This window comes from Drosophila virilis, chromosome 3, assembly GCF_030788295.1.
Source record: "Drosophila virilis strain 15010-1051.87 chromosome 3, Dvir_AGI_RSII-ME, whole genome shotgun sequence".
NCBI classification, from domain to species: domain Eukaryota; kingdom Metazoa; phylum Arthropoda; class Insecta; order Diptera; family Drosophilidae; genus Drosophila; species Drosophila virilis.
In genome coordinates, this window is record NC_091545.1 from 22,706,301 (window position 1) to 22,720,024 (window position 13,724).

Genomic DNA, 13,724 nt, shown 5'->3' on the forward strand with positions numbered 1-13,724 from the left:
GGACTATAATGTGATAATTTGGTCAGCAAATAAGACGCAGCTGGTCTATCCGAGTATCAGGTATCACGTAAATATATCTCGAATTGGGAATTCAAATTAAGAACATGCAAGCGAAATGTTAAAGGTACGCACATATATATATATATATATATTTGATTCGTCACGGCGATTTGTTAGCACGTATTTGATACGATTTCGGCTCTCGGGCATTATAATTATGCCCAACACAGATTGTGTCACGGACTAATGAACTGCGAGTATTGGCAAATTGATACGAATAAAACATATGGTCGATTTTATTTAACAATTGTCAGCCAAGCTGTATTAAACCGGTTTCGCGAAGAATAAATCAAGCGATGCGCCAGATTAATGGGTATCTATGCGTGACGGCACACACTTTGAACTGTCCGTCACGAGCGGGTGCTACTGTATTCGCCAGCCCTTGCAGCACTGTGCAGCCAGTCAGCTAGCCGGAGGTATGCCGACCTAGACCTTGCACGACTTGAACCACACCCATTATCAATGTGTTCCATCCAGTTCCCACACGCAGCGCTCAAGGCGTTAAAAATCAATCAGCGCATCAATCAACAAATTTATGAAAGAGCTGTGACATTTGCATTGTCTTGAAGGAAAATACGTTGATCGGAAAAGAAAAAAAAACAAACATAAACAAAGACAAGTTAAGAAATTGAAAGAAATCAATTTGATTGTTGTCAACAAAAAATGGTCTCAAATTAGGCGCAAGGCAAAAAGATTTTTTTTAAGTTAGGCTTAAAAACTGCAGTTGATTGCTTTGAGATGCGAGCACGAATTGCTTCACGGGCATTATTATTAATATGATTGGTTTAATCACAGCTTAGCCTCAGAATTTGATGAACTACAAATGCGAAACACGAAAAACTCGAAATATAGTTGGAGCAGTTGGACAACTCGACTGTGTGTCGACACTTTTGCTGCTCGTCTCAAAGCTGACAGCACATTCGAGCAGAAAGACAAATATGCAAAAAAAAAATAAAAAATAAATACATATATGCTTATGGGCTAGCTTTCGGTTTCAGTTCTTTAATTGATTTGCATAACTGGCAGCTCACACCTCCCGTTTGGGCCAGGGAAATTGAAAACCGAACCAGCCAAAGCATCTGTCAATATATTTATTTCACTAGAATCAGTCGTTGATTGGCTTTGAAGCGCTTTAGAACTCGGCTGGTGGGCCAACAAGATAATTATCATGTCGATACGGAACTGAGCAACAGCCAGAAATTCGTTAAAGTTTTCTTTTTATTAATTTATTTTATGTTCTTTTTTTTCAAATTTTACGTGGCATAACTCTGTGTATGTGTTTTGAGTTTTTATCTGATTTGATAATTTTAATGGTATTCATAAGTGGAATGTGACGTCTCTCAAAAGATGATTTTTATGGGCTATTCGCAGCTTCCGTATTGTCGCTATACAAGCCCAAAATTTATGTGTGCACATTAATAGACACTTGCTAATTGGACTGAATTCCAGGCGCTGAGTTGAGAAAATGTTATTAAACACAGCATAAATGATGGATGGCTGCAGCAGGTGTCTCAAACATAGATTCACTAAGAGGAAATTCTCGATCGTAAGTTTAAAATGTGATCTTATCTAAAATCTGCCTTAACCTGATTTCAATAATATACCCTGAGATAAATCAAATTTGTGGGTCATAAGCCAACTAAATATTCGTGTTATCTCTTTGCAAATTGATTTTCTATTTAATTTGCAAAATTAACATATCAACAAGCTAGGAATTATGCCAACTAAGGGATATTATGTTACCATAATTAATCGCTATCAAGGCTGCAAACCGGAATTCCAATTTATATATATAATTTTTTTTTATATGCACCCATTAAAACCAGATGAAGCAAAACTTGAACTAAATATTATAATTTAAAATAAAAAACTTTTATTGCCCAGCCAGCCCCAAGAAATATAAATAATTTTAACCCAATTCAAACATATTTGATAGATGACAATTTTGGGTTTAAATTTAGCCCGCGTTTTGTATATGAAAATATTCACAGCTTGACAATATTTTCAGTACAACGGGCAATTGAAAATATAAAAATTAATTTTATTTATTAAATATGTAATTTAATTAAATTAATTGACTTTTGATAACCCAAACTCGAACTCGAGGCAGGAAGTAGCTTCGAACTGTGAGTCAAAGTCTAGGGAATTCTTTTGTTGGCGTTTGCAGCCCTGATCGCTAAAAACTAATATTATTTATTACACAAGCTGGTTGGCCAATAAAATTATGGCTCAGTTTATTGGCCTGAGCAATAAAACGGAGTAGCGCAGAGAAAACGAATCGAATTCCGTTTTTTATTATATATATTCATAAATGGCAAATTGGTTTCGGAACCAAGAACTCTGGAAGTCTCATCAAATGCAGCTAGCGAATAAAACATAAATATTGTGTTAACAAACAACATTATGGCTATTAGCGCGGCTTAAACGGAAATGGATGAATGGCCATCGTGGTCCAAGCGTTTCGGCCTGTTATCAAGCATGAAGCTGGCCGAGAGGCAAACGACGTCGACTGAGAGACTATTGACATTTTGATTATGTTTATTGGTTTTTCATCGATTTCGCTTTGGGCCGCCGTTTTTCTCAGATTGTTAATATAAATATAAAGTTGGCAACACGCGCTCGACCCGCAGTACGTTGCCAAACTTTGAACCTCGCGGAGCTCGCGGCGAGATCGTCGCGTTCGAGTAAACAAATATCGAATATCAAAGAAATTATAATTAGAAACAAGAGTTATAAATTATAATCATATATTGAAAGTGTTTTTGGTGCTCTCGACAAATATGCGAAATTTTGTAAGCCCCACGACCTTGTGCTTTCCGCGACCCAAATCGAAACATGTTGCTGAAATGTTCGTTTCTCGTTTCTTGTTTTGAATATAGCTGATCACCTGGTTGTGCCTGGCGTTGTTTTGCGGCCAGCTGGACGGGCGACTGGTGCGAATCCGACGCATTCGTCGCCTGGTGGGTGACCACAGTGAACGCGATGCGCAGATTACGGATTATCGCGTCTCGCCGCTGGACGAGGAGGGCGTCTTCAAGTTCGCCTTCAGGACCAGCAACGGCATTGATGTCCAGGCCGCGGGCAGCGCACTGGAAACAATTGGCCTATTTAGCTATACCTCGCCGGAGGGTGTGCCCATCGAGACGCGCTACATAGCCGACGAGCTGGGCTTCCATGTGGTCGGCAGACATCTGCCCCAGCCGCCGCCAACGCCCAGCTACATCCTGCGCTCCTTGGAATACATACGCACACACAACGAGGATGGCAGCCCGAAGGCGCGCCTCCTGTAAACTCGCGCTCACACTCATCCAGAAGAAGGCTGATATTACCATATAGCATATACGTATCTTTAGCATATAGTAGAACCCCACTAATAACGAGCTATTGTTAGTTTCTGTTAGCCGAATTGCTCTTGGCATTCGTGTACATAAGTATATAACTCATGTCATCTAACATATTCCTGCTTAACTTGATTGTGCCGCGCAAGCTGTCATATATCTACATTGACAGCACATGAATATTATTTATATTAACAACAGCAACTGCCAGTTACATCCAAATATAGCTAAAAACAATAATTATTAATATACAATAATGTGGTATTTGTTTAAATTTTGGTCTGATGACCCCAACAAATCAACTCTTGGTTATAGATTAACCATAAAAGTTGATAATCATATGACGTTTTCTCGCTTGACTAGACAACTCATTAATATTTATTAGTCAGCTGAATCGAATCGTGATTCTATTTGGAGTGCTCTTGTAGTTCTTTCCGGGTGGTTGTTGTATTCACATTGCCGGGCTATGAGTACAATAGAATGAGTTGTGTGTTTTTTCAAGAGTCAGGTAAGCATTTGCTAAGGTCTAACATTAGGACATATTTTAACTTAAGCTGAAATGTTTTGTTAATTTTTTAAAATAAAACATAAATATTAAAAATGCATAACAAACGCTAAATCTATATTTTATTTTCATTTCTAGAAAATGAAATCTCTTCAAAGTCATATAGGTGTTTATCATAAGGAATACCATCAAGATAAATATCTATACTCTAGTTGGAATTTTCATGCACATTTTATTTTCATTTTTGGGGAATACCGTGAATATTCCGGCTCATCCTCTAGATAAACTTGGCATCAACATTTTCATTTGACTTCAGTTAAATGTTTTCAAAGTTTTTATGTGCTTTTTATGAGGAATACCATGAGGACAGGTTTATTCTCTAGATTAGCCCGGCATATACATTTTATATTCATTTGAATAAAATTAAATTATTTCAATTCATGAATATTACGATTTATCCTTAAGATTAATTTGGCATCTTCATTTTTAAAAATAAATTTGCCTTAGGCACTTGTCATAAGAAATACCATCAAGTGTTTAGTGAAACCTGTTGTTTCATTTACCATCTACATTTCATTGTCATTAATAAGCAATGACTTGTCCTCTAGATTAATTTGGCATCTTCATTTTATTTTCTTTAATGAGCAAAAACTTATCCTCTAGATTAATTTTGTCGCTATATTTTAAGGCCATTTGATTTATATTAAATGCTTTTAAAGTATAATAGGTTTATCCTGTAGATAAACTTAGCATTTAAGTTTCATTTCAATCAAATTACAGTACTTTAAAGTTTTGTTAGCGTCTATCATAGGGAAAACCCATGAATAATTATAGTTATACTCTAGATTAATATGTCACCTGATTCCCTTCAGTACTCTTGAGTAATTCGGACAGACTGGCTGCCTTTTGGAGAGCATTACCTGTTAGGTTCAGGGTATTAATTGCATTCACTGAGCTGCATTGTCATCAAGTTCATTGCGAGCCACTTTGACACGCTCCTTGGCACTGGGCCACAGCGAGAACTCATCAATTTCTCAAGCACTCGAAATGATCATTGTGAATGCCAATGAGCATACCTTCAGATGATCATAATGATGATGATGATGATGTTCATATAGGCATCTTATAAATAGGCCGTTTTGTTGTGCTCCCAATCTCCCTGCGGGCGGCGACACTTGTGCGAGACTCTCGCGCTAATTTGCTTTATGATAGACATGAAAGATCAGCATAAATATATCTTTTTGGAGACAAATTTCTTGGTTCCCTTCTGATGAGCTGACGGGCGCTACTTGTCTGGCCTCAGTCTTGCCTTGGCGCTCGTCGGGAACGGTGCGTTTTCTTTTCATTAAATCCTTGCAGATATCTTCACAATTTGATATCCTACGCGTGACCTCAAGTGCAGTCTGCATATATAGTCATATATATATAAATGTATATATGTGTATAAATTGATATATCTATGGAGTTTCTATCGGATTGTGTGGCTTTGATTTATAGCTTCCATAAAGTTTTGCATGCGGTCGATGTGTATGATGTGGAGTATTGCTCGCGTGGACAAATGTGAAAATAGTTTTTCCTATTAAAATATAACATATATATACATATATGCAGATGAAGTGCTGTTGTGCGGCCTGTTGGGGCCTTTCGTGCTATTTATAAAGCCGCCTTAATCTTAATGGATTTTAATACCATCTACCTATACACATCTATATTTTCAGCCTGCTCTCGTCTTCACAAAATGTTCTGAAAACTGAAATTAATTAATGGCTTGTTATTTTTAAAAGAACAAAAAAAAAAAATAAGAAAAGAAATTCGAACGTGTAAAGGTGGATAGGAATTAGTTTCGATCCAATATAAAGATTATTATAAGGCATCAAAATGTTGCCAGCACATTTTGTTTTGTGTGTGCTGGGCTGCATTTCATTTTCCGGAGGTAAGTGGGCGGCCCAAAGTTGGGAAATGGGAAATATATATCATACAGATATAAAATATGACAGTCCCATAGTTTTCCACAGATTGAAGTGCTGCGGTTCACAGTTCTCTGCGGGAACTAATAAAGATATACATATATATATATATAAATTATTTTTGTGGGGTATTTTTAAATATTACGCTAACCGAAACTTGTAACCTTTTCTAATGGCCCATAAACATATCCAGATGTGCCATAAAAACCATTTGCTATAATATCTATGAGTAAGATACAGTTCTATATATGCATATTTTATGACACCGTCAGATCTAGATCAGCGAATTGATGAATCACGGCCAGTTTGTCTCTGGCACATCTTTAGCATTATGACAGTCCCCCACGCTCCATCGCAACCCTGCAAGGAGTCCACTTAATTGCCGGCCAGAACTAACAAACTATAAACATAGATATTGCTCGTAAATTTCCGGCAAGATAAAAATAAACATCATGACAATAAATATTGTTTTAGCTACGATTTAACAGAGCTCTTCGTATTGCTCTAAAAACAAGAGACTATCAAACCATTTTGGAGATAGCCGTTTTTTATTAGTGTACTTGCAGAACGAGGGTGAGGGATCAAGCTTAAATAATGCCTGGCTGAAGATCGATACCTATCGATTTATCAGTATTTGAATTAAAATCGATCTGAGACGAAAATCCCTGTCTCTAATAGGCTGAGAGATTCTTATAAAAAGACGGACAGACAAACAGACGGACATGGCTACAACGACTCGGCTATTGCTGTCTAAGAAGTCAAGAGTGGCCTTCCTTTCCCAAAACCAATATGCCTTATTTTGCCCTGTTGCAATGAGTATGTGCCACAAGATTCACAATGTTAACGAACTTTCATGTTGCAGTAACGCACGCCGTCTACGAGGACTGTAAGACACCCCCGCCCGTGGATCATGGCCGTGCAGTGCTATTCGAGAGGGGCCCAGTCAATATCGCCGTCTACAAATGTGCGGCGGGGTATGTGCTGAAGGGTTCCAACGAGCTGCTATGCAATGTGGACAGTGAGGAATGGCAGGGCGAGCCGCCCAGCTGCATCGAGGGCAAGAGCAAAGGCAAGGGTAAGTGAAACGAAGGTTACACAGTTGAGAGATGAGCTCATGATATGAATACTTGGCACAGTGAACACTCATCACAACGAACGCAAGAAGAAAATGCTGCCCGTTCCCGAGGAGCCGAACGTGACCCTCGAGCTAGCCCAGCAGCTGGACTTCAGCTGCATTCAGTCCAAGGTGCAGGCGCCCGAGATCAGCCACGGCATAGTCGCCAAGTACGAGCGACGTCGTCGCGGCGACAAGATCTTCCTGGTGGCCTACTACGCCTGCAACGAGAACTACGACTTTGAGCGAATCCAGGTGCAGGCGCTCTACTGCAGCGCCAGCCAGTGGGTGGGCGAGCTGCCCGCCTGCCTGCCGCGCGTCGAATATCCAGAGGGGGACGATGACGAGGACAACGATGATGACTACGATGAATACGAAACGATTGAGGGCGAGGCAGCCGAGGAACTGGAAAGCGATTCACAATTAGGACAGAGTGTGGAGCCTGTGGCGCCTCCACCACCGCCGCCACCAGTCGAGAAGCAGGAGCCGGAGGCGGAGCTGCTGGAGCCACAAGTTGAGACACAGCCCGAACCGGCCATAAGTCCCGAATCCGAGGCAGCAGTGGAGCCTGCAGTGGAGACAGCCCCCGAGGTGGTGCCAATACTGAACCCAGAGGATGCGGAACCAGAAATTGTGGTGCACGTGAATGAGCCGCAGCCCGAGTCACAACCGGAGTCAGAACAGGAGCCGGACCCAGAGCCAGAGCGGGAGCCGGAAGTCGCAACTGAGGCTGCAGCTGTCACAGACATCAACATTGTTGTGGAGCCCACAAAGGATCCGTATTCGCCACGTCTGCTGGACGAGAGCTGTGGCGAGGATCGCGGCGGTTGCGCCCACAAATGCGAGCGTCTGCTGTTCCCCGGCGAGAATGAGCCGCGTCTCAAGTGCAGCTGCAACGAGGGCTACACCCTGGATCCGCAGGACTATGCCGGCTGTCTTGGTAGGTGCCAACCGCTGGGGCTCTGATAAAAGAGCTGAACTCATTCTTGTTGCTTCCTTTGCAGACATCGATGAGTGCCAGGAGTCCAACGGCGGCTGCTCCCAGATCTGCAACAACCTGCCCGGCAGCCACGAGTGCGCCTGCGAGAAGGGCTACCAGATTGATGCCTCCACCGGAAACAGCTGCGTGGGTGAGTCCTGACCATATTGTGCTCCAAATGGCAACGAGCTAATTCGATTTCTTTAATCTGCAGATATCGATGAGTGCGCACAGCCGGAGCTGGCCGACGAGTGCGCCTACGGCTGTGTAAATACGCCTGGTTCCTATCGCTGTGTGATACCCTTGGATACCAAAGAGGACGCCGACGAGGTGTCCCAGGAAACGGCGCCAGCTATTCCAGTTGAACCCAAGTCTGAGGTTGAGTCGAGTGTGAAGCCGGCCGTGGAGCCTGCGCCCGTGCAGCCCAGCTGCAATCCGGGCTTTGTGCTCGCGCCGGATGCCAGCGAGTGCCAGGACATCAACGAGTGCGACATCGTTGTGGAGGACAACGAGAATGCGGATCATGTGCCGCATCGCGTCTGCCAGCAGCAGTGCGAGAATACGATCGGCTCCTACCGCTGCAGCTGCCGCGAGGGCTACCACCTGCTCGAGGAGGATCAGAGCAGCTGTGTGCCCGACAGTTGCGAGGATCTGGACAATCCGCAATTGAATCGCCTGCGCTGCGCCCACCAGTGCGAGAATCTGCCCAATGGCGGCTATGCGTGCATCTGCCCTGCCGGCTACAAGCTGGACGAAGATTTGCACAACTGCGTGGTGCTGGAGACGGTGTGCAGCCGGGAGCAGGGACACGAACGCTGTCGTCCGGGCAGCTGCCTGCCCAGCGAGGACAACAGCACCTTCAGCTGCCTCTGCCCGCCCGGCTATGCCAGCGAGGTGTTCAGCTGCCAGGATCTGGACGAGTGCGCCCTGGGCACACACAAGTGCAGTCACGATTGCTTCAATACCGCCGGCGGCTATCAGTGCCTGTGCCCGCGCGGCATGTCGCTGCAGGAGCCGGACGGACACACCTGCGTGGCGCCCGATCCCTGTGCGGTCAACAACAATGGCTGCGAGCAGCTCTGCCTGAGCGCCGAGGCCGGCGCCTGCAACTGCAGCAAGGGCTACGTGCTGAACGCCGACAACAAGAGCTGCGACGACGTGGACGAGTGTCAGGTGAACAATGGCGGCTGCCAGCAGCTCTGCCGCAATCTGCCAGGTGCGTATGAGTGTGTGTGTGCCGCCGGCTACGAGCCACTGCAGCTGGCTGGGCACAGCAACTATTGTTTTGACATAGACGAGTGCGCCACCAATAGCTACTCATGTGAGCCGGGCCAGCGCTGCGAGAATCTCAATGGCTCCTACACCTGCCTCTGCGAGCCAGGCTACGCTTTGGGCATCTCATCAACCGCATCATCATTATCATTGTCATCGCCATCATCCTCGCCAGCTTCATCTGCTTCGCTCGCCTGCTTGGACATTGATGAGTGCTCCATGTCGAATGGCAACTGCTCGCATTACTGTATCAATTTGGCTGGCAGCTTTCAGTGCGCCTGCCCGCTTGGCTTTAGCCTGGCTGCGAATGGGCGCCAGTGCCGGGATCAGGACGAGTGCCTGGTGGGCAATGGTCAGTGCGCGCAGCTCTGCCTGAATCAGCCGGGCGGCTTTGCTTGCGCCTGTGCCGACGGCTATCGACTGGCGGCCGATGGCTTTGGCTGCTTGGACATTGATGAGTGCTCTCTGGATTTTGGTAATTGCAGCAGCATTTGCATTAATCTTCTAGGTTCGCATGCCTGCGCCTGCGACAGGGGCTACGAGCTGGCCGCCGATGGGCACAGCTGCCAGGATGTGGACGAGTGCGCCGGCCTGCTCTCCGGCGGCTGCACCCACGAGTGCATCAACAAGCCGGGCAGCTACGAGTGCGGCTGTCCGCTCGGCTATCTGCTGCAGGAGGACGAGCGCAGCTGCCGGCCCGCCATAGTTGGTTGTCCGCCAGGCACGCGTCACACCGACGAGGGCTGCGAACCCATCGAATGCGCCGCCGGCTTGCTGCTCGGCGCCGACGGCACTTGCGTGGACATTGACGAGTGCCGTGTGAACAACGGCGGCTGCTCGCATGAGTGCCTGAATGCGCGCGGATCCTACAAGTGCGGCTGCCCGGCTGGTTATCAGTTGGCCGCCAATGCACGCGAGTGCGAGGATGTGGACGAGTGCGCCGTAGACCAGGCCGGCTGCGAGGGCAGCTGCGTTAATGTGCCCGGCAGCTTCAAGTGCGAGTGCGGGGCGGGCAAGCGATTGTCCTTCGACGAACGCAGCTGCTACGATGTGCCGGCAACTGAGCCCAGGATACCACTGGCACTGCCGCCTCCAGTGCCCCTGGCGCCAGTTGCCCCGGCAGCGCCGCCCGTGATGCCCGTGCGCCCGCTGCCAACTCTAAGACCTTTGACGCCGCCAATCGTTGGATCGGGCTTGCCCGCATTGCCCGCTTTGCCCGGCTTGCCCGGCTTGCAGGTTAGAGATCAGTGTGTGCGCTTCCAGGCGCCGGCCAATGGACAGGCGCACTGCAACAGGTATCGGCACAAGCGCAAGCTCTTCTATAATACGCGCTGCAAGGTACGCTGCAATCCCGGCTACCAGCTGCTCGGCTCCGAGATCAGAAGCTGCGGGGCATCCGGCAACTGGGAGGGACAGGAGAACAAGTGTGTGCGTGAGTATCTGCAGGATTAGACACAAGCCGCTGTTCCTTTAAGTTGTCCACACGTCTTTTCTTACCGCAGCCATTTCCCAGCCACGTCGATGGATGACGGGCAGCTCACGAGCAGCTGCACCCGCTCAGGCTGGCTGTCCAGCGCTGCCGGCGCCGCGCAATGGCGTCATCTCGCCCGCCAGTTGCACCCGTGGCGCCTCCAGCTTTGGCTCCATCTGCCACCTGCAGTGCAACATGGGCTTTGTGCCCGTTGGCGGCATGCTGACCACCTGCATGAACGGCTGGTCCCTGGGCAGCGTGCTGGAGTGCAAGCCCTTCGCCTCGAACTTTTTGAGCAATCAGTTGCCTATAGCGACCCGTGTCCAGGCACCCTGGCAGCAGCAGCCATTCAGACAGCAGTCGACCATTCAACAGGTGCGCCAGCAGCAGATGCCCATCCAGCGGCCAGTTAATGCGTACATCAAGTGCCCGGAGAACGTGGTCATCCTGCTGAATCCGCATCAGAGCAAGGCCCATGTCATACTGCAGCGTCCGGCTACTAATCTGGACTATCGTCATGTGGTTGCCTTTCCGGCTTGGGCTAAGCAGCTTCAGGGTCATCTGCCCGCAGGCACGCATAAGATCGTTTACAGGGCCCACGATCCGGTCACATCCCAGACTGTTGGCTGCCAGACCATCATCACCGTCAAGCAGGCACCAGCTTCGAGTTCCTACTCATCTTTTCCCGTTTTCAGACCGGCTGCAATTCCCGCTTTTAGACCTGCACCACTTCCAGAGTTTCGATCCGCTTCCCTTCCACAGTTCGGGGCAGCTCCAAAACCTTTTGCTAGCATTTTTGATGCATTGCCCACAGTGAGACGCTCCGAGAGCCTGATTGCTGAGCGACCCGCTGAGGAGACACCTTCGCCAAGATCATCCGAGAGCTCTCGCATAGATCTGGGCTCTTCCTCATCCCGCTACTGTCCGCCTTCCTTTGAGGTGTATTTGAAGGAGAACCAAAACCTGCGCTCCGTTGTCTGGGAAGAGCCGCGTTTCGAGGGCAAGCTCTTGAAGATCTACAAATCATCTGTAAGTACAGCAAATGGAGCTATTTCCGAACTCTTAGAACCAGCTTATTTCTTGAAAATATCCACAGTTCCCTGGCGCACTGTTCGGGCGGGGTGATCATGACATCAAGTATGAAGCCACCACCACGGATGGCCTGACCCTGACCTGCAGCTTCCAAATTCGAGTCAAGGGTGAGTAGACAGCCGCGAATTCAGCCTGTCTGCACTTCTTCTATACAAATCCCCTAACATGTATTTATACCTACATGCACGCATTTAGTTATATCTTTATTCTATAGTTTTTATCTATCTACAAAAATCTATGGCTTTATATAACGAATATACTCCCTTTAATTATATATATATTCCCTTTAATTATACATTTATACCTATTCGTTACCCACTTTTATACCTATTTGTTAAGCTAAACGCCATATTTAAATCTATTTTTATACCTCTATACTCTTCACGCTTTATTCATGCCAATATTTATGCCTTTCTAGCCGCTGAACCCACCCCCGCCCCCAACCATGCCGAGATAAGCTATCCGGACCTGTCCTCTGCCCCCGCAGCACTCACTGAGCCCACGCACAGCAGCCTCTTTGCTGGCCACGAGTCGTATGTGGTTTGTCCCGGCAAGGAGCCGGTCAAAGTAACCGCCAGCCAATCCGTAAGTCCAAACAACCACAATTCAGAGCAGCTGCCTCATGCGGCGTCTCGCCAATATCGCTTCCAAAGCCAAAGCATCTACTAGCTGTAATGCGAGAAACCAAGCGAAGGTTTGGCAAAGCATCTAACGTCTGAATGCAAAATAAAGCCTAAGCTCATTTGCATATGTATTTGTATATATGTATCTGTAACTGCAACTATTTGTATCTCTATCTGTATCTAGGTCAATCTGCCCGTGGGCTGCACTCTGAAGAATGTGCGCTCACAGACGTCGACACAGGCGCAACCGAAACGCGGCCTCCTCACCTCGCTCTGGCGTCAATACAATAATTTCTAATTATTTATAATTATTAATAAATAATTTCTAAATAATGATTTATTTTTTGTAAAGAACATTTGTAAAACTACATGAATTTTTGATACATTTTTTATGCAAATTATTTTTGGATATCTCTTATGCGTAATTTAAATAAATATTTTAATGAAATGTACTTAGCGAAATTTTCTTCTTTACTCACCTGTAAGTTCACACGCTTATTAACAAAAAGAAAAACATAAATATCTATGTATTAAAATACATTACCTATTTATGTTGATTATACGTACCAGTTTCTTTATTGTCCACTGCCAAAGCTATAACCACTGCCTTCACCCTGGTTGAATTCGCCTCCTCCTTTGCTTAAGTTGCCGGGCCGTCCAATATTAAAGCCCCCGTCTCCTCCTGTTGTTAAGTTGTCGTATGTACAGACATACATGCGTACATATGTACATATAAATACATACATGCATACACACATACAAATACATACATACGCATACATATATACATGCGAACCTCCATGTATGAATTCATGCATATATACATACATACATACACATATACATACACAGACATACATACATACATGCATACATATATATATGCATACATGCATAATTGCATACATACATACATACATACATGCATAAATGTATACATGCATACACACATGTACTTATATGTACATACAAACATGCATGCATACATGCATACGTACATACACGCATACATACATACATATACACGTACATAAAGACATGCATACAAACATACAGAGGCACAAGCAACCCTACCTTTTTACAAACACAACTCTAACAAGACTACAAACACTACACACACAAGTTACTATAAACTAATGAAAGAAATTGTAAGGTTTACTTGTATTTTTGAGAATCACATAATAGGGCATTAGTCAAAAATATATTTCTTTCAAATTTGCAATGCATCGATAAGTTAAGTACATACGTACATGCATACATGCATACATGCAGATATGCAGACATGCATGCTATATAAGTACAT

The 13,724-nt window shown here is 45.6% G+C and overlaps 2 protein-coding genes across 3 annotated transcripts; both read left to right on the forward strand.

Moving 5' to 3' along the window:
• Positions 1-1,328: 1,328 nt before the first annotated feature.
• Positions 1,329-12,873, forward strand: LOC6623942 (uncharacterized). Of its 2 annotated transcripts, none has more exons than XM_070208042.1 (10): positions 1,329-1,606; positions 6,733-6,945; positions 7,007-7,924; positions 7,989-8,114; positions 8,178-9,179; positions 9,744-10,667; positions 10,738-11,735; positions 11,803-11,905; positions 12,217-12,383; positions 12,606-12,873. In XM_070208042.1, exons 3-10 carry the CDS (start codon positions 7,039-7,041, stop codon positions 12,717-12,719), a joined length of 4,320 nt encoding a protein of 1,439 aa, XP_070064143.1. In that variant the 5' UTR covers positions 1,329-1,606; positions 6,733-6,945; positions 7,007-7,038; the 3' UTR covers positions 12,720-12,873. The 2 variants fall into 2 exon arrangements, with proteins under 2 accessions (XP_070064143.1, XP_032290647.1); XM_032434756.2 differs by lacking the exon at positions 1,329-1,606 and adding an exon at positions 5,622-5,836.
• Positions 2,680-3,980, forward strand: Cpr78Cb (Cuticular protein 78Cb). Its single transcript, XM_002048254.3, has 2 exons — positions 2,680-2,852; positions 2,940-3,980. Exons 1-2 carry the CDS (start codon positions 2,841-2,843, stop codon positions 3,348-3,350), a joined length of 423 nt encoding a protein of 140 aa, XP_002048290.1. The 5' UTR covers positions 2,680-2,840; the 3' UTR covers positions 3,351-3,980.
• Positions 12,874-13,724: the final 851 nt, after the last annotated feature.

Coding starts and splice junctions, on each gene's coding strand:
- LOC6623942 (XM_032434756.2), top strand. CDS start 5,782: ATGTTGCCAGCACATTTTGTTTTGTGTGTGCTGGGCTGCATTTCATTT. Junction 5,837..6,732: donor CTGCATTTCATTTTCCGGAG/GTAAGTGGGCGG, acceptor TTCATGTTGCAG/TAACGCACGCCGTCTACGAG. Junction 10,668..10,737: donor ACAGGAGAACAAGTGTGTGC/GTGAGTATCTGC, acceptor TTCTTACCGCAG/CCATTTCCCAGCCACGTCGA.